General features: G+C 42.8%; 1 protein-coding gene across 1 annotated transcript in view; it reads left to right on the top strand.

The window, feature by feature from the left end:
* rnf13 (ring finger protein 13) overlaps positions 1 to 19,704 on the top strand; it is a 30,038-nt gene that overhangs the window by 6,293 nt on the left and 4,041 nt on the right. The window contains exons 4-8 of the mRNA XM_084117312.1: positions 75 to 200; positions 5,807 to 5,894; positions 8,292 to 8,382; positions 8,654 to 8,759; positions 8,838 to 8,931. Of these exons, the coding sequence (XP_083973438.1) occupies positions 75 to 200; positions 5,807 to 5,894; positions 8,292 to 8,382; positions 8,654 to 8,759; positions 8,838 to 8,931 (505 nt within the window). The remainder of the gene's footprint in view (positions 1 to 74; positions 201 to 5,806; positions 5,895 to 8,291; positions 8,383 to 8,653; positions 8,760 to 8,837; positions 8,932 to 19,704) is intronic.

Raw genomic sequence — 19,704 nt, 5'->3', positions numbered from 1 at the left:
TGTCAGCAGAGGGTGCTGTTGGGATCCGGTGGTCGTTCTTGAGCTGACACAGTTTGGTTTGATGTGGTCCGCAGGGTTTCCTGATTGGTGCGCGTCCCGAGAACGGCTGCGTGCCGATCGAGCCTCCTCCCCTGAGGGACAACCTCTCCAGCGCCTTCATCGTGCTCATCAGGCGCTTCGACTGCAACTTCGACATCAAGGTGCGTCTCACCGCAGGAGCGCCGTCATTACACACATGTAGAGCTGTGGAAACACATAATAACACACAATTCCCCCTGAAAACCTGGGAAACGTTGACAGATTCATTGTACTGTAACTTCCTTCACAATACTTGAGTCATCATCCACTTCATTTCATGCTTTTCTTTATCCTACTTGCACTTTATTTTACAGTGTAATTATGCATTTAAGGACTGAGTGATGATAATTAACTACATGTACTTATTATAGGCTTTGGTTTAGGGTTTGCTGCATGTAATTATGCAACTGTAATATTAGGTGCAACTGTAATATTAACTGACATGCACTTGTAAAAAAAAATATACAGTATATATATATATATTGTTTTTCAAAATAATTTCTTAATAAATTTTATAAATTATATCTTCTTGAATTACATTTTTTAAATGTTGTGTTTGTTATAATTATATTTCTTTACTAAATTATATATAAAAAAAATTTTCTTTTCATTTTTAAATACATTATAAACTATTATAAATTATAAAATGTTTAAGTGTATTTAAAAAAAAAAGAAGCTTTATCAAATCTAGATTTTTTTAAAATAAATTCTGAAATACGTTTTTTGTTTTGTACAACTTGTACTAAAAATGTCCTACTACTGCTACTAAAAATACAAACGAGGGTAATAAAGAAACATTCCAAGTATGCAAATGCGCTCCTAAATGCAAAATTCCCCCGCTCTTCAAGACGTGCCTCAGTGCGCACTCGTTTCATGCTGTTGGCGAATAATATGCAAAGACTTCAAGAGGGTCTGCTGACAGTTTCTGTTCACCTGCAGGAATTTGGACGACTTCCAAACGTAACGCCTGTTGCATATAGCTCAAACTATTTCTCCAATACCACAATAAACCGTTGGACAGGTTAATCATATACAGCGCTGTGGAATTTGTTTAATGTTTTAATGTTTAATGTTAATGTTTTTAATGTAGAGAGAGAGAGAGAGAGAATGGTGGTAAAATAAAAGTAATATTTTTCTAATTGAATCCATTAAAATAGTTTGTCCACTCGATGCTCCTGATATTATATCTGAGATCTTCACGTGACATGAGTGTGATAGATTTTCATAGATTTTCATTTCCGAGGAATGTCTTGAATGCTCTTATCTCTGTCTGCGCAAACATTCACTAATCACTGATCCAGCGCTGCCAGAATCTGACTCTAGACCACACTGCGAAGAGCACTTTATAAAACACAATTATACTACACTGGAATATTTTGCAGAGATTTTAGGTTGTAATATTGGTTGTTTTGCATTTGAAAGTGACAATCTAGTCGTGCAGTTCTTGGTTCTGCCATGAGTGGCCGCTGTCGTGCAGTTAAAGGGATAGTTCAAATCAGAATGATCCCATAATTTACTCACCCTCAATCCTAGGTGTATATGACTTTCTTCTTTCAGCCAAACACAGTCGGAGGTATATTAAAGGGATAGTTCACCCAAAAATGAACCCACTCGTCAAGCGTCGGGTCAGAGGTCACTCGTCATGCGTCGGGTCAGAGGTCACTCGTCATGTTTCGGGTAAGAGGTCACTCGTCATGTGTCGGGTCAGAGGTCACTCGTCAAGCGTCGAGTCAGAGGTCACTCGTCAAGCGTCAGGTCAGAGGTCACTCGTCATGTTTCGGAGGTCACTCGTCAGGTCAGAGGTCACTCGTCATGTGTCGGGTCAGAGGTCACTCGTCAAGCGTCGAGTCAGAGGTCACTCGTCAAGCGTCAGGTCAGAGGTCACTCGTCATGTTTCGGAGGTCACTCGTCAGGTCAGAGGTCACTCGTCATGTGTCGGGTCAGAGGTCACTCGTCAAGCGTCGGGTAAGAGGTCACACGTCAAGCGTCAGGTCAGAGGTCACTCGTCATGTGTCGGGTCAGAGGTCACTCGTCATGTTTCGGAGGTCACTCGTCGGGTCAGAGGTCACTCGTCATGTGTCGGGTCAGAGGTCACTCGTCAAGCGTCGGGTCAGAGGTCACTCGTCATGTTTCGGAGGTCACTCGTCGGGTCAGAGGTCACTCGTCATGTGTCGGGTCAGAGGTCACTCGTCAAGCGTCGGGTCAGAGGTCACTCGTCAAGCGTCGGGTCAGAGGTCACTCGTCATGTGTCGGGTCAGAGGTCACTCGTCAAGCGTCGGGTCAGAGGTCACTCGTCAAGCGTCGGGTCAGAGGTCACTCGTCATGTGTCGGGTCTAGGGATGCTCATTTCGATTAATTTTCCCGACCGACAACCGCCGCTCGTTAATCGATTATTAACCGTTAACTGATAAGATTATAATATTGAATTGACAGCCGATCTCACTAATCATAATCCGCCATTTTGTCCGACAAAGCAGTCAGGAGAGATAACGTTAGCTAGCAGATTAACATGGGAGGATTTGAACTTGAAAAACGGAATGTACTGACCCCTTTCCGCGGTTTAAAACAACATTCCTTCTTATGTTCATTCATAACTTATTTGATGCTATAGAAGGAAGAGATGATCGGTTCACGAGAAGCTTTAACGGATGCTCAACAGCAGGGGTCGGCATGTAACTTTGGCCGCGGGCCAAAAATTTTTTTGTTTCCATAATCTCACATTCAAATGTCTCTAACGAAAAGAAGGAGATTAAGTAGCCTATAATAATTATAAATGCTATACAAAAAATTGTGTTCGTGTCAGTATAAATATTAGGCTATTTTAACATTGTAGCCTACTGTCAGCAGAGAAAAAAAATGCCACAGAAAAAAATTATGAAACAAATAACATAAATTAAATAGGACAAAGCCTATCACTCAAATTTCTAAGCAACATAAACGAAGATCATATTGCCCTACTGACAAATGAAGGCTATTTTCTGCCGAACTATTTCAAACATCCTTGCAAAAAAAGAATGTTGTTGACTGACAATGGTTTCAGTACCAAACAGCTCCTCAAAGCTAGGTGTACAGGTGGTCAGAATTAATTGCGGATACGCTGTCAAAAGATGTCGGGAGTGGGCTATTGTCAGTCAGACCGCACGCTCCGTCCAAAGTACACCAGAGTTCCGACCGCAACCGTCTTTTGACGCGCGAATGGATACAAAGTGGTCAAGCGTATAACTAGACGCGGCAGGCGCGAATTTGACGCGCTATTCGCGTTCGGTGTTAACGCACCGTTATACTTTAAAATTTAATCCCGCGCCGCATGATTCCCTACGGGCGTTTCACACAGTGAGTATGCGGCGGTGAAATCGCCGCGCGACTACGGCTTTTCTCAAGTAGTGGAAGAGTTTTGTGCAGCATTTAGGACTTCCAAAATAATCCGGCGGGCCAGAAAATATTGCTGGCGGGCCAGTTTTGGCCAGCGGGCCGCCAGTTGTCGTTCCCTGCTCTACAGCGATCTGTCAGACTCATTTAAGAGCCACAAAACGGTATGTAGCCTATTGTATCGTTTAAATTTATTTTAAAAAATGACCAAATTTGAAAGGTGAGACTTTGTTTAATATGTTTAATATCAGAAGTAACCGAAAAGTAACCTGGTCTGTCCTGTCTGTCAGCATGTTGTCAGTCTCCTCTCTGCTCCGCGATGTATTTTTCACTGCGTGAGAACATGGTGTACGTGAGAGCAGTGTAGCTTGTCGGACATAGCGACAGTAACTAAGGGGGGCGGGTCTTTGCGAAGGGTCAATTGCATTAAATACAAATAAAATGGAAGCGTATCTGTGACCCTTTAAAAAAAAAGTTTTTATCAAAGGGTTTATTTTAACGTGCAAATTGCAAACAGCAGCATACAGAACAGATCAACAACAGAACCTGGATTCAGTTTAAATTTTCACGCACCTGCAGCATTTCTGACAGTGAGAGAAAAACAGAATAAAATAATAAAAATAAAAAACAAAATAGGCCTACACTAAATATATTTTTTAAACTTAAATAATTAAAATTAAGATGACAAAAAGAAAACACTGAATCCGTTTGTACAAAGCTTTAGAAAAAAACGCCAATTTTTTGTTCCGTTTTTTTATTTAAAAAAAGCAACATCAACGTGATGTGAGGTCAGTCTGGAGCGCAGCCTGTTGACAGTTAGACCCGCGGCAGAAAACACCCTCTCCGATGGGATGGATGTCCCATCGGACGGGAATACACAGGTAACGTCTCGAGACGTGTGTGGTTGCGCGTGTCGACCATAGACTGTAAAAAAGGTGTCGACGCGCTCCGTGAGTTAATAAATATATAAGATATAAAGTATTTTATTTTTAAAACATGCAGCAAACTAAAAAAAAAAAAGAAGATAAAAAAAAACTTTTAAACCGTTTAACTGATAGTATTAATCGGTCAAAATTTTTACATTCGGTTAACGGTTAAACGGTCAATATGAGCATCCCTAGTCGGGTCAGAGGTCACTCGTCAAGCGTCGGGTCAGAGGTCACTCATCATGCGTCGGGTCAGAGGTCACTTGTCATGCGTGGGGTCAGAGGTCACTCTTCCGCCGGAACTAGACTTGCGTACGGCCGTTACCGGAAGCCAGTTATTATAGTTCATGAAGTTATAAATATGGATATTTTTCTTGCAAAAACGCTTGTCTGTGCTTCAGAAGGCCTTTATTAAACCCCTGGAGGCGTATGCATTTACTTTTATGACGGATGTGCTTTTTCGGGCTTCAAAATCTCAGGTACCATTCACTCCCATTATAAAGCTGGGAAGAGGATGAGTAAATTATGGGATAATTTTTCACTTTTGGGTGAACTAACCCATTAACTGGTTAGGCTCGCAAAACCTAGATGGAAAAGCAGTAGGGCTAAACGATTAATCGCAACAAAACCGCACGCGATTTGCGATTATCCTATGCGCAGCTTGTCAGTGGAGTGCGGCTGATCGGTAGTAAACACTGCCCCATCTGAACACCAGGGGGCGCTCTCACGCAAACACGATAAATATGCCCCGCCACAGAAGTACAATAATGCACATCATTCCAGGAAATCCCTATCGCTGTAGCTGAATAAACAGAAGATTGAAACGCTTTGATTAAACATGACTTATAAACACACGACTGCCTTATTCTGTGTCAGAAGCACATCATCTCACAGAAGGAGGAGCTCAACTGTCGTTATGAAGTGAGTTTGGAGTAAATGCATGTTATTAAATGTTGTCTGTTGTTGGATAAGAGGTTCATAAATGTTTCTCATGTTTTGGAAAGATGTTTGACGCGTGTTGCTTTTTCAAAAACACGTTATAAGTGACTCAAACTCACAGTGCTTTCAGATGGAGCAGCGTTTACAGAGCCGTACATCAATGACAAACTGCACATAAAAAATAATTGCAGCCTTTGCGATTTTAAAATCGCGATAAGCCATCTCGATTTAAGCGCGATTACATGGAAAGTGCGATTTATCGTTCAGCCCTAAAAAGCAGGCTGTTAAAATTCATCATACAAGATGAGAAAATCAGGCAGAGCTGAAATGTCTCTGACAAAAGCAAGTTTGTTAATCTCTCCTGCACCAATCTTGTCTGATCGTCAAGCTCACTGAACCAAGCCATACATGTGTCATGCAAGAGCAGAGTGTGCGTATGAGGCCTGTGCTTGTCTGAACACAATGCTTCTGTCTTCATCCTCGTCCTCCTTCAGGTCCTCCATGCGCAGAAGGCCGGCTACAAGGCGGCGATTGTCCACAATGTGGACTCTGATGACTTAATCAGCATGGGATCCAATGATCGTAAGTTCCTGCACACGAATGCATAAAACATGTAGCGGAGACACAGCTCGTGTGTTCTGCTGTGGGACAATGATGTGATTCACAAACCCCAGCCTCTGTGCTGATAATAACCGCTGCTGTATTTATGAATTCTGACCGAGTCGTGATGCCGTTCAGGACGAAGCCATGAAGGCCAAGCTGGAGGAACCGACCTTCAGCGTTCTTGGAGGAATAGTTCACATTCATCATTAACTCGCCGTAATGTTGTATCAAAACAACTTTGGACCCCATTGACTTTCATTATATCAACTAAGACAGCTGCAAAATATCTCATTTTAATATATGTAAATTAAGTGATGTCAAAAAATATTGATATTTCGATACATAGACTGATACAAGCTGTGCGTTCTCGTTCTCTCTTCTCAGAATCCACTGTTGCACATAATGTTAGCCATTCCCGTTGGTTTTGCGCTCACACCAAAAGTGCGTGCACCACTGATATAAATATACATGTAGCGCTCACAAACAGCCTCTCAAACAGCTCGCGAGTACCAAATTGAGTTAATTTCCATGGCTTAAACGATCAAATAGACACAAAATGATGTTAAAATGCCCATCTTGACGAGTATTCAGGTAAACACAGTCAGTTTTGGAAAGGAAATAGTTGATAAAGAAAACGCATGTTGTGTAACAGTATATTGGATCCGTGTATAAGCTCTTAAAGTGACGGCAGCCTAATAAACTTGCTGCTGTCTGTCATTAATGTTAATCAAAGAACAAAACAAAGAGAGAATCACTCGCTGCTCTAAATTTTTGTAACTTTAATTGTAAGCATTACCAGAGAATGTCTAATAAGGCGAGAAGTTTCACTCTTAGTAAACTTCCGGCTTCTGAACTGGTTGCAGTTCCACTCTGGCTCCATATGAGGGCGCTCACAGGACGAGTGCAGAATGAATGGAGGTCTATGGCGCTATACCCCTTTTCTCAGGATATCATTTTTTGTCTAGTAATTTGAATGTTGTATTCGAAAGGAGATGCAAAGAAATTACACATTGCTGGGTGTTAGATTTTTTAGAGTCACTTATTTAAAGTCTTTTAAAATGTCAATGACGTCATACACATCGTACGACCAGAGATACTGCTTTACGGCAATCCTTCAGTCACTTTGGTGCGTTCGCGCTCTGCACTTTCTTTTCTCTCAAGGCATCGACAACACAGCTGACACAGGTAAACACACGTGCTAGAAGAGTTTTTGTTTTGTTTGTTTCTGGTCCCGCTTCGGATGCCACGATGCCATCAAGCTGTATCTCTGGTCGTAATCAGTCCTTCACTGACCAATCAGCGTTCATTAGCAGAATGTTAGCGTGTTATGGGCAACAACAACTCAACCTGTAAGAAATCGAAAGGACATAAGTACTCGTTCATTCAACTTTCGACCTATAACCCATGTTGAACTTGCAAAACATACAATCAAATCTGAGATTTCTCAACGGCAATCGGGTGAAAGAGACACATTTAGCCGTCTAGCCCCATAGACTCCCATTCATTCTGCACTCATGGGCGATCGCCCCCAGTGGAACTCTGGTGGAACTACAACCAAAATTCGGTACAATAGGACTTAATAGGGAGTGGGCAGGCTCTCCGTAGACGGGCTCTGGTATTACGCTGTATTTAATTTTTACAATGAAGACTATCCAGTGTTTTGCATTTGATTACGTTATGTTGTATTTCTAACCTGAATACTACTGTTAGACCCACCTGAAAAACCTAAAGCCATGTTCATTTAATTTGTGTCTTTATTCTATTGTATTTATTTGTGTTATCATTTGCTATTTGTTTTGTGTTTTTATTATTGACTGTTTACTTGGCTTTTTTTGTAAATGTTAAGTTACATATAAAGCCTCCATGTGCTGTGTGTAAGCTATTGCAACAAAATGACCCAAATTACCAAAATATTATGAGATAATAATAAAAATATCTATATGGCAGTTTTCGCCATGGTATCGAAAATTGACATTTTTCAAGTTATCCAGTTAGAACTAGTTAGAAAATCCAGTATCAAGTTAGAAATTCCAGTATCTTGACAACACTAATGTATATAATGTTACTGAATTATTACCATATTTCAATCATGGCAACTGTCCATATAGATTGAACAGTGTTTTATTGATAAGAATGGAGTGTAGGATTGATCTTGAGCAGATCTAGACAGGTGGTGCTGGGGAGGAGGAAGGCCGAAGAAAATTCTCATTTGTTCATTTATTTATTTGAAGTGATCTATCCCTTTAAAGTGGAGATAAAATCAAAATTGACTTTGAAGTTTACAAGGGTTTGTTTAAAGAATCAGACTGAATCAGAATAAGATCTGGTGGAGTTTACTGTCTTAATGGACATCTGTATGTTTATGTTTTTTTGCAGTGGATATTCTGAAGCAGATCGACATTCCATCAGTGTTTATTGGTGAAGAAGCGGCCAACTCTCTCAAAGAGGATTACATCTATGAGAAAGGGTGAGGGCTGAGATTTCACTACTGAATACTTCACTGTTCTGATGCTTACTTAACAGAAACATCTGCTGCGGTGGCACTCCACTAGTCATATGACACGAGGAAATATTCCCAAAACAGTTTTTCCAAACTAGCATTACTAACATCAAATTTTTAGGCTATTTTCTCTGAAAAAAAATTCAAAGGTTGACATATATAAATATATATATCTACAGGATCAACTTCTTGTTTAAAAGCAATGTCTCACACACACAGTCTTGCTTTGTGTTTTCAGTGGTCATGTGATTCTCATGCCGGACTTCAGTTTGCCTCTGGAGTACTACCTGATCCCCTTCCTCATCATCGTTGGAATCTGCCTCATCCTCATTGTAGTTTTCATGGTGAGTCGCAATTGTGTGTAATAAAAACAACTGAATGTATTAGTTTTGACTGACATATTTACGTCCTTTTAATCTCAGATCACAAAGTTCGTACAGGACAGACATAGAGCCAGGAGAAGTCGCTTACGCAAGGACCAGCTGAAGAAACTCCCCATTCACAAGTTTAAGAAAGGTAAGACATGTATTAAATAGGATCATGCACTGAGAATGCACTGCGGTTCAGAGGTCAAATACATAAAATGTCTCGTACAAAAATACAGGACTGACAACCGTTTTCTGCTGCTGTGTGAACCATGTGACACTGAAGACTGGAGTAATGATGCTGACAATTCACAGGAATAAATTACACTTTACTATATATTCACATGGGAAACTATGGAAGCTTGTTTCCGCCACAGAATAAAACATTTTAAAAGATAATTGCGACTTTTTATCTCACAATTGCGAGTTTACATCTCGCAATTCTGACTTTATTTCTCAGAATTGCGAGATATAAAGTCAGAATTGCGTGAAATAATTTCGCAATTGCGTGTTATAAAGTCAGAATTGCGTGATATAAAGTAAGAATTGCGTGATATAAAGTAAGAATTGCGTGATATAAAGTCAGAATTGCGTGATATAAAGTAAGAATTGCGAGATATAAAGTCAGAATTGCGTGATATAAAGTCAGAATTGCGAGATATAAAGTCAGAATTGCGAGATATAAAGTCAGAATTGCGTGATATAAAGTCAGAATTGCGTGATATAAAGTCAGAATTGCGTGATATAAAGTAAGAATTGCGAGATATAAAGTCAGAATTGCGTGATATAAAGTCAGAATTGCGAGATATAAAGTCAGAATTGCGAGATATAAAGTCAGAATTGCGTGATATAAAGTCAGAATTGCGTGATATAAAGTCAGAATTGCGAGATATAAAGTCAGAATTGCGTGATATAAAGTCAGAATTGCGAGATATAAAGTCAGAATTGCGTGATATAAAGTCAGAATTGCGTGATATAAAGTCAGAATTGCGTGATATAAAGTCAGAATTGCGTGATATAAAGTCAGAATTGCGTGAAATAGTCGCAATTGCGTCTATATCACGCAATTCTGACTATATCACGCAATTGCAAAATTATTTTACGCAATTCTGACTTTATATCTCACAATTGCGTCTTTATATCACGCAATTCTGACTTTATAACACATAATTGCGAGTTTATATCTCGCAATTCTGACATCTTTTCTCAGAATTGTGAGATATAAACTCACAATTGTGAGATATAAAGTCCAATTCTAAGAAAAAAAAAGATGGGCTTTTTTTTTTAACCTCAGAATAGTTTATATCTCACAATTCTGACTTTATAACACGCAATTGCGACTTTATATCATGCAATTCTGACTTTATATCTCACAATTGTGTATTATAAAGTCAGAATTGCAAGATATAAACATGCAATTCTGAGAAAAAAAGTCTGAATTTCAAGTATATTTCTCGCAATTGCGAGTTTATATCTCATAATTCTGACTTTATAACCTGCAATTGCGACTTTATATCACGTAATTCTGAGATAAAAAGTCAGAATTGTGAGATTAAAAAGTCGCAATTACCTTTTTTATTTCTCACTCTGTGGCGGAAATATAGAAAAATTCCCTTCCAAAGCCATTTCAAAGCAAAGACATACATTCCAAAATAAAAATTATATAAAAAAATAATACATTTTTCTTTTCTTTTTTGTAAACGGTTAACATTTCCTGATCTTAAATGTCAAAGACCCCAATCAAGTTGATTTAAAATGGCTGTCTTGTTGGAAAATGCAGTGTTTTTATGTTCTTCTACTTATTGCGTATATTAAAGGGTTAGTTCACCCAAAAATTAAAATTCTGCCATTAATTACTGTCCCTCATGTCGTTCCAAACCCATAAGACCTTCGTTCATCTTCGAAACACAAAGATGTTTTAATTCTGTCCCTCCATTGACAGTCTACGCAACTACCACTTTCAAACCCTAGAAAGGTAGTAAGACATCATTAAAGTAATCCATGTGACTCCAGTGGTTAACCTCAATTTTATAAAGGGACATGAGTGATTTGTTAGTGCAAAAAAAAACACAATTTACCACTTTATTTACAAAATATTAATCTCTGATGTGTGTTTTACAACTTAAATTGTTTCTTTGCGCAAACAAAGCACTCGTGTCCCTTTATAAAACTGAGGTTAACCACTGGAGTCACATGGATTACTTTAATGATGTCTTTACTGTCAAAATATAACTTTTAGCCTCTGTGTTTTGATGTTGCTGGGCCGTCAGCATTTTCCGTGCGGGTCGGACAGCCTGGCATTGGTGGCACGTGACGAATGTGGGTGAAGTGTGGCATTCCCCTCCCACCTCCGTGAATCATCAATCCTTTTTACAACCACATCAACACCGTGACCATTGACTGTGTGTCTGCATGAATGAGCACTGTTCAGCTCGCTCATAATGCGTTCAGTATCATTCTGTAGACGTTCCTCCTGAAGAAGGTGTCAGGCGTCACTTTCACTGATTGCTGTTGAGTATAGGGGATCTAGGTTACAGGATCCTCCTTTAGATGAAAGGTGTGTGTGAGATTTCGTGAAGCCAGTGTTTTACGCTTCAGATACCAAATGAGAGTCATACGAGTTTGAAGGTCACTTGAAATTGTTTCCATTTCATCTGTTTACCAGATGTCATGTGGATCATTTATCTACCACATTATGAGTAAATGCCAACTGGACGCATATTTAAAGTTAGTTAGGCATTGTTTTCTTTATATGCAAAATATATGGATATGAGGGAGGCAGCTTGTCTAAAGCAGGGTTCACCAATCTCGGTCCTGGAGGGCCGCTGTCCCTGCAGAGTTTAGCTCCAACCAGCTCCAACACACCTGTTTGAAAGTTTCTAGTATGCCTAGTGAGACCTTGATTAGCTGGTTCAGGTGTGTTTAATTGGGGTTGGAGCTAAACTCTGCAGGACAGCGGCCCTCCAGGACCGAGATTGGTGAACCCTGGTCTAAAGCAAAGATGTTTAAGCTACTCTCTTTTTTGGCCAATGAATCACATTACGAGTGTAAGGTGGCGGAGAGAGAGTTTGTAACCAAAGCTGTTCAAAAGCTTGCAAAATAACTTTTAACTTTTCTGCAGACCCGTTCACACCAAGAACGATAACTATGCAGATAATTATAACGATTAGAGTCCACACCAATAAAAGATATCATTCTGTTTATTATAAGCACGTGCCAGAGTTTTGTCGTCTGTCGCTTTAAATGCTCAAGCTCTATAAACTCTGGATGGATTCTTATTGGTTCTCAATGTTTTCATAATTAATCAGATGGAAAAAATCGTTCTGAAAAAAGTAATGTTTGCCAGTGACATGGGGACCTATCTTGCACCCAGCGCAATTGACTTTGTACACTGACGCATGTATCACTCCTATTTTGCACCCGATGCACAGCAGACTCCTTCCCTCCACAGACGCACGTTGGTAAATTAGGGAATGAACTTGCGCTCCTGGGGGCGGTTCAGCGAAAAGAGGAGGCGTGTTCCGGCACAAACGTTCCCTGGTGCTATTTTGCAGTTTCAGAAAACACTTCCGCCACAGACCAGGAAAAACCTAGTCTAAAGTCAGTGGCGTGTCATTCAGATGCTATTTTGAGGGCGCATGCAAGGAAAAAAATTAACACACGGGGGAAATCATTGTTGTGTCCATGAAGATGTGAAAAAATAGGCATAAATCCAGCTTACACATTTACCCAAATTATTAAACGCCTGTTTAACCGAAGCTAATTTGGGTGGGTTTCTCCATCCCCAATGTCACTTCTCTGTGTTTTACGGCCCTGACGAGAACGCCGGTCTCCTCGGCTGTGAACCGCTCCTGGCAAATCCGCCGTTATAATAGCAATTCGCCATAGAACAAGCGCGCCTGCTCTTAAAGGGAATGTGAGATGTCGCTCTGATTGGTTTATTTCACGTTACGCCCAAACCACACCTATGAATAATGAAGCTACAGTGAGGAAAATAAGTATTTGAACACCCTGCTATTTTGCAAGTTCTCCCATTTAGAAATTATGGAGGGGTCTGAAATTGTCATCGTAGGTGCATGTCCACTGTGAGAGACATAATCTAAAAAAAAAAATCCAGAAATCACAATGTATGATTTTTTAACTATTTATTTGTATGATACAGCTGCAAATAAGTATTTGAACACCTTAGAAAATCAATGTTAATATTTGGTACAGTAGCCTTTGTTTGCAATTACAGAGGTCAAACGTTTCCTGTAGTTTTTCACCAGGTTTGCACACACTGCAGGAGGGATTTTGGCCCACTCCTCCACACAGATCTTCTCTAGATCAGTCAGGTTTCTGGGCTGTCGCTGAGAAACACAGAGTTTGAGCTCCCTCCAAAGATTCTCTATTGGGTTTAGGTCTGGAGACTGGCTAGGCCACGCCAGAACCTTGATATGCTTCTTACAGAGCCACTCCTTGGTTATCCTGGCTGTGTGCTTCGGGTCATTGTCATGTTGGAAGACCCAGCCTCGACCCATCTTCAATGCTCTGACTGAGGGAAGGAGGTTGTTCCCCAAAATCTCGCAATACATGGCCCCGGTCATCCTCTCCTTAATACAGTGCAGTCGCCCTGTCCCATGTGCAGAAAAACACCCCCAAAGCATGATGCTACCACCCCCATGCTTCACAGTAGGGATGGTGTTCTTGGGATGGTACTCATCATTCTTCTTCCTCCAAACACGTTTAGTGGAATTATGACCAAAAAGTTCTATTTTGGTCTCATCTGACCACATGACTTTCTCCCATGACTCCTCTGGATCATCCAAATGGTCATTGGCAAACTTAAGACGGGCCTTGACATGTGCTGGTTTAAGCAGGGGAACCTTCCGTGCCATGCATGATTTCAAACCATGACGTCTTAGTGTATTACCAACAGTAACCTTGGAAACGGTGGTCCCAGCTCTTTTCAGGTCATTGACCAGCTCCTCCCGTGTAGTTCTGGGCTGATTTCTCACCTTTCTTAGGATCATTGAGACCCCACGAGGTGAGATCTTGCATGGAGCCCCAGTCCGAGGGAGATTGACAGTCATGTTTAGCTTCTTCTATTTTCTAATGATTGCTCCAACAGTGGACCTTTTTTCACCAAGCTGGTTGGCAATTTCCCCGTAGCCTTTCCAGCCTTGTGGAGGTGTACAATTTTGTCTCTAGTGTCTTTGGACAGCTCTTTGGTCTTGGCCATGTTAGTAGTTGGATTCTTACTGATTGTATGGGGTGGACAGGTGTCTTTATGCAGCTAACGACCTCAAACAGGTGCATCTAATTTAGGATAATAAATGGAGGTGGACATTTTAAAGGCAGACTAACAGGTCTTTGAGGGTCAGAATTCTAGCTAATAGACAGGTGTTCAAATACTTATTTGCAGCTGTATCATACAAATAAATAGTTAAAAAATCATATATTGTGATTTCTGGATTTTTTTTTTTTTAGATTATGTCTCTCACAGTGGACATGCACCTACGATGACAATTTCAGACCCTTCCATGATTTCCAAGTGGGAGAACTTGCAAAATAGCAGGGTGTTCAAATACTTATTTTCCTCACTGTAATTCAGACCAAACCATTTTAGATTTGCGAGATCCGCCCACTAAGTTACTTGCGTTTCGCGTTTGATACTTGCATTTCAGATCGTTAAAATAGGGCCCATGGACTTTGCTGTTCTTCTAACTTTATAGTTAATTTTGATTTAATTACTATAATTTAATTACTATAATTTTAGTTTATAGCTATTTTTTCGGATACAGGTAGTCTCATCTCTTCTGACATGATGTTTTGTGGCAGTAATAGCTACACACGCTGTTGGTGTTTTTTCAATGTTTTTGATTGTTGTCTACCAGCGTTAAGGCACAATAGCGCCACCTACAATGTTGGAGTGTATTAACATGATATTTTTAAATATCCTAATTATCGCCAATAACCGTATATTACAACACCCCCTTAATTGAGACCTTTGATGTTAAAAGCATTTAGTTATATTTTAACATATTTTATTAGCATAGTATATAACGTATTCATTGTGGCGCTAGTTGGAGACCTAAGGAAAGCTGAACCAATTACTCAATATTTACAGGTTGCTACATGGAAAGTGATATTATCCCCAAATCATATTAGATTTTAAATTGAATAATAACTTCCTACTTACTGAATACTGTGCAGTGTACACTACATATGGCCTACTATTACTATGAGTATGCATTTCACAACCATAAATATTTCAAGCAGTAGTTGTCACATGACCTCACCATTGAAGTGCATTGTGGGATAGTTTCCATCCAGTAGGCTGTTGTTTACTGCGTGTTTTCGCAAACTGAGTAGGTACTACTATTCAATAAGTGGCGACCGTTGAAAAAGCATAGGTGAGTCCCAAATCACATACTTATGCACTACTCTCTGCCGTTTTGTTGTATTAATAATGCGAGTAGTGCGTTCACACTGAAAATATCAAAAAGAAAAAGTACAATTTACCCAGATGATGCGCTTAATTAACTGAAAAAAATAAGTGTTATGTGTAATGTTGGACCGGGGGAGGGGCTTCAGACTCGAGTTCATAGTGTATAAGTGCATAAGTGTGTCATTTGGGACACAACTAAAGTTCTAGAGTATGAATGAAAGCCGTGATGTTCTTGTTGTCATGTGACCCACCAGCATCAGTTACGCATTCATAAATCCTCCCCCCATGGCCTGATGGGATAGTAAAGTGTCCATTGAATGCGCACTTCAGAATCTCGCCGGAAGTAGATGGTCATCCGGGTACTTTTCTCCTTCTGTTTTATCAATACTGTGAATTTGGACGCACTGTTCTCTTGTCTTTTACCTACTATATAGTAGGGAATTATACGTATTCTAATGTGTAGGTGTTTTCTGCAGAAAGAAAATAATGTTCACAGTATACTAAATGAGCACATTGTTTACATTTTCATAAACCAGCCAGGAGAATATGTAATATTCAAAACATGAACAATTTCAGCATTTAGATGAAAAGCTGTTTGTTGATCCACTGGCGCAACTTACCCCAAAAGCATGTATATGATGAGTTCTCTCTAAATATATGGGTACATCCCTTCAGTCGGCTAGATTAACCCACTGACACATCTTACCCCCATCACACAGATAAACGCACGTTTTACCCTCATTTCCTCCTCCTCCTCCTCCTCTGCTGACGCGCTGGTTTTATTCATCCGCTGCAGTGCTGATTCATCAGTCTCCGCCTCACTGACCCAGTGTGTGTGTCCTGTCGTGTGACCGTGCAGCTGGACCACAGACTCCACCAACAGGCACCGGAAAACACACTCCACCAGCAGAGCGTGCAGATCAAGACGGCTCGGGGATTTCAGACCTTGAGAATCTGTAGCTGTCTCACCATTTCAGTGTAACAAAGGCCCTGTTTACACCTGGTATCAAAATGTGTTTTGGTTGATCGGATCACAAGAGGACAGTACTAAATACAGGTGTAAACAGGGTCTAAAACGTTTTGAGCTTTTCCACTTTCAACCACTTCCAGAGGTAGTTGGAAACGCATTTACCGGATTGCTTTCACAGTGTAAACGTTTTTGTATGAAAAATATCCATATTTATAACTTAAATAGCTATAATAGCTAGCAGCCGGCAGATGGCCGTAAGAATACCGTGCAAGTCGACTTGCACTACAAGAGTGACCTCTGACCCGACGCATGACGAGTGACCTCTGGCCCAACGCATGACCTCTGACCCGACGCATGATGTAGGGTGTAGGAGTAGCGTAAGCTTAGGTGAGAGTTGACGCCACTAGCGGTTCAAACAAACAGGGCTGGGCAACAAACTCAAGCTCCTCTTCTATTATATCACAATCCTCAGACAAAATTCTAGTTTTAGACTTCTAATTCCTGACCTGTGTTTTGTTTTACACTATCCTCTGCGCTTCCGCGTTCGTCAATACGTCATGTGTCAGGTCAGAGGTCACTCGTCATGCGTCGGGTCAAAGGTCACTCGTCATGCGTCGGGTCAGAGGGCACTCGTCATGCGTCGGGTCAGAGGTCATGCATCGGGGTCTGAGGGCACTCGTCATGCGTCGGGTCAGAGGTCATGCGTCGGGTCTGAGAGCACTCGTCATGCGTCGGGTCAGAGGTCATGTGTCAGGTCAGAGGTCACTCGTCATGCGTCGGGTCAGAGGTCATGCATCGGGGTCTGAGGTCACTCGTCATGCGTTGGGTCAGAGGTCATGCGTCGGGTCAGAGCACTCGTCATGCGTCGGGTCAGAGGGCACTCGTCATGCGTCGGGTCAGAGGGCACTCGTCATGCGTCGGGTCAGAGGTCATGCGTCGGGGTCTGAGGTCACTCGTCATGTGTCGGGTCTGAGGTCACTCGTCATGCGTTGGGTCAGAGGTCATGCGTCGGGTCTGAGGGCACTCGTCATGCGTCGGGTCAGAGGTCATGCGTCGGGGTCTGAGGTCACTCGTCATGCGTCGGGTCAGAGGTCATGCGTCGGGTCTGAGGTCACTCGTCATGCGTTGGGTCAGAGGTCATGCGTCGGGTCTGAGGGCACTCGTCATGCGTCGGGTCAGAGGTCATGCGTCGGGTCTGAGGTCACTCGTCATGCGTCGGGTCAGAGGCCACTCGCCATGCGTCGGGTCAGAGGCCACTCATGCGTCGGGTCAGAGGTCACTCGTCATGCGTCGGGTCTGAGGCCACTCGTCATGCGTCAGGTCAGAGGTCACTCGTTGGGTCAGAGGTCATGCGTTGGGTCTGAGGTCACTCGTCATGCGTCGGGTCTGAGGCCACTCGTCATGCGTCGGGTCAGAGGTCATGCGTTGGGTCTGAGGTCACTCGTCATGCGTCGGGTCAGAGGCCACTCGCCATGCGTCGAGTCAGAGGTCATGCGTTGGGTCTGAGGTCACTCGTCATACGTCGGGTCAGAGGCCACTCGCCATGCGTCGGGTCAGAGGCCACTCGCCATGCGTCGAGTCAGAGGCCACTCATGCGTCGGGTCAGAGGTCACTCGTCATGCGTCGGGTCTGAGGCCACTCGTCATGCGTCAGGTCAGAGGTCACTCGTTGGGTCAGAGGTCATGCGTTGGGTCTGAGGTCACTCGTCATGCGTCGGGTCTGAGGCCACTCGTCATGCGTCGGGTCAGAGGTCATGCGTTGGGTCTGAGGTCACTCGTCATGCGTCGGGTCTGAGGCCACTCGTCATGCGTCGGGTCAGAGGTCATGCGTTGGGTCTGAGGTCACTCGTCATGCGTCGGGTCAGAGGCCACTCGTCATGCATCAGGTCAGAGGTCATGCGTCGGGTCAGGTCACTCGTCATGCGTCGGGTCTGAGGTCACTCGTCATGCGTCCGGGTCTGAGGTCACTCGTCATGCGTCGGGTCAGAGGTCACTCGTCATGCGTCGGGTCAGAGGTCACTCGTCATGCGTCGGGTCTGAGGTCACTCGCCAAGCGTCGGGTCAGAGGTCACTCGTCATGCGTCGGGTCTGAGGTCACTCGCCAAGCGTCGGGTCAGAGGTCACTCGCCAAGCGTCGGGTCAGAGGCCACTCGTCATGCGTCGGGTCAGAGGTCACTCGTCGGGTCAGAGGTCACTCGTCATGCGTCGGGTCAGAGGTCACTCGTCATGCGTCGGGTCAGAGGCCACTCGCCAAGCGTCGGGTCTGAGGTCACTCGTCATGCGTCGGGTCTGAGGTCACTCGCCAAGCGTCGGGTCTGAGGCCACTCGTCATGCGTCGGGTCAGAGGTCACTCGTCGGGTCAGAGGTCACTCGTCATGCGTCGGGTCAGAGGTCACTCGCCAAGCGTCGGGTCAGAGGTCACTCGTCGGGTCAGAGGTCACTCGTCAAGCGTCGGGTCAGAGGTCACTCGCCAAGCGTCGGGTCAGAGGCCACTCGCCAAGCGTCGGGTCAGAGGCCACTCGTCATGCGTCGGGTCAGAGGTCACTCGTCGGGTCAGAGGTCACTCGTCAAGCGTCGGGTCAGAGGTCACTCGCCAAGCGTCGGGTCAGAGGCCACTCGCCAAGCGTCGGGTCAGAGGCCACTCGTCATGCGTCGGGTCAGAGGTCACTCGTCGGGTCAGAGGTCACTCGTCATGCGTCGGGTCAGAGGTCACTCGTCATGCGTCGGGTCAGAGGCCACTCGCCAAGCGTCGGGTCTGAGGTCACTCGTCATGCGTCGGGTCTGAGGTCACTCGTCATGCGTCGGGTCAGAGGTCACTCTTCCACCGGAACTAGACTTGTGTTCGGCCATCTACCGGAAGCCAGTTATTTTAGCTAATGAAGTTATAAATATGGATATTTTTCATACAACAACGCATGTCTGTGCTTCAGAAGGCCTTTATTAACCCTCTGGAGGCGTATGGATTTACTGTTATGATTGATGCACTTTTTTGAGCTTCAAAATCTCAGGCTCTATTCACTCCCATTATAAAGCTGGGAAGAGCCAGGACATTACTTAATAATACCAGTTGCATGAGCTTATTTCGTTCATTAGATCGAAAGATCTGAAAAAAACACATACATTTACCCGCCCATAGACCCTCCCATCAAAGAAACCAGGACAGAAGAGGTTGAAAGTGGACTAGAGACAGATTAGTGCAAATATATATCACAAATATTGAATATATCTTATGAATTCGCAAATTCAAATCAATGTTGGTTCATTTTCTCTGGCCATAAAGTCAGTGCCAGTATATCATGAATATTGGATATGTTGCCCAGCAGTCAACTATTATGAAATGGCTTTCGAACACTGTTCTGGGTAACCCGAGGTTTTATCCTAAATCATAAACCTCAGTTGTGAACGAATGAAGAATGTGCTCTGCAAGGTCATTCGCCTCACAAAGTGTTTAGATGTTTCAGTTTTAAACTGTGAATATCTGTAGCATCCAAACCTGTTCCTACAGACCAGCTTTCACTGTAAACT

This window comes from Abramis brama (assembly GCF_963993115.1).
Source record: "Abramis brama genome assembly, chromosome: 6".
NCBI classification, from domain to species: Eukaryota; Metazoa; Chordata; class Actinopteri; order Cypriniformes; family Leuciscidae; genus Abramis; species Abramis brama.
This window is presented reverse-complemented; position numbering and strand designations above follow the sequence as displayed.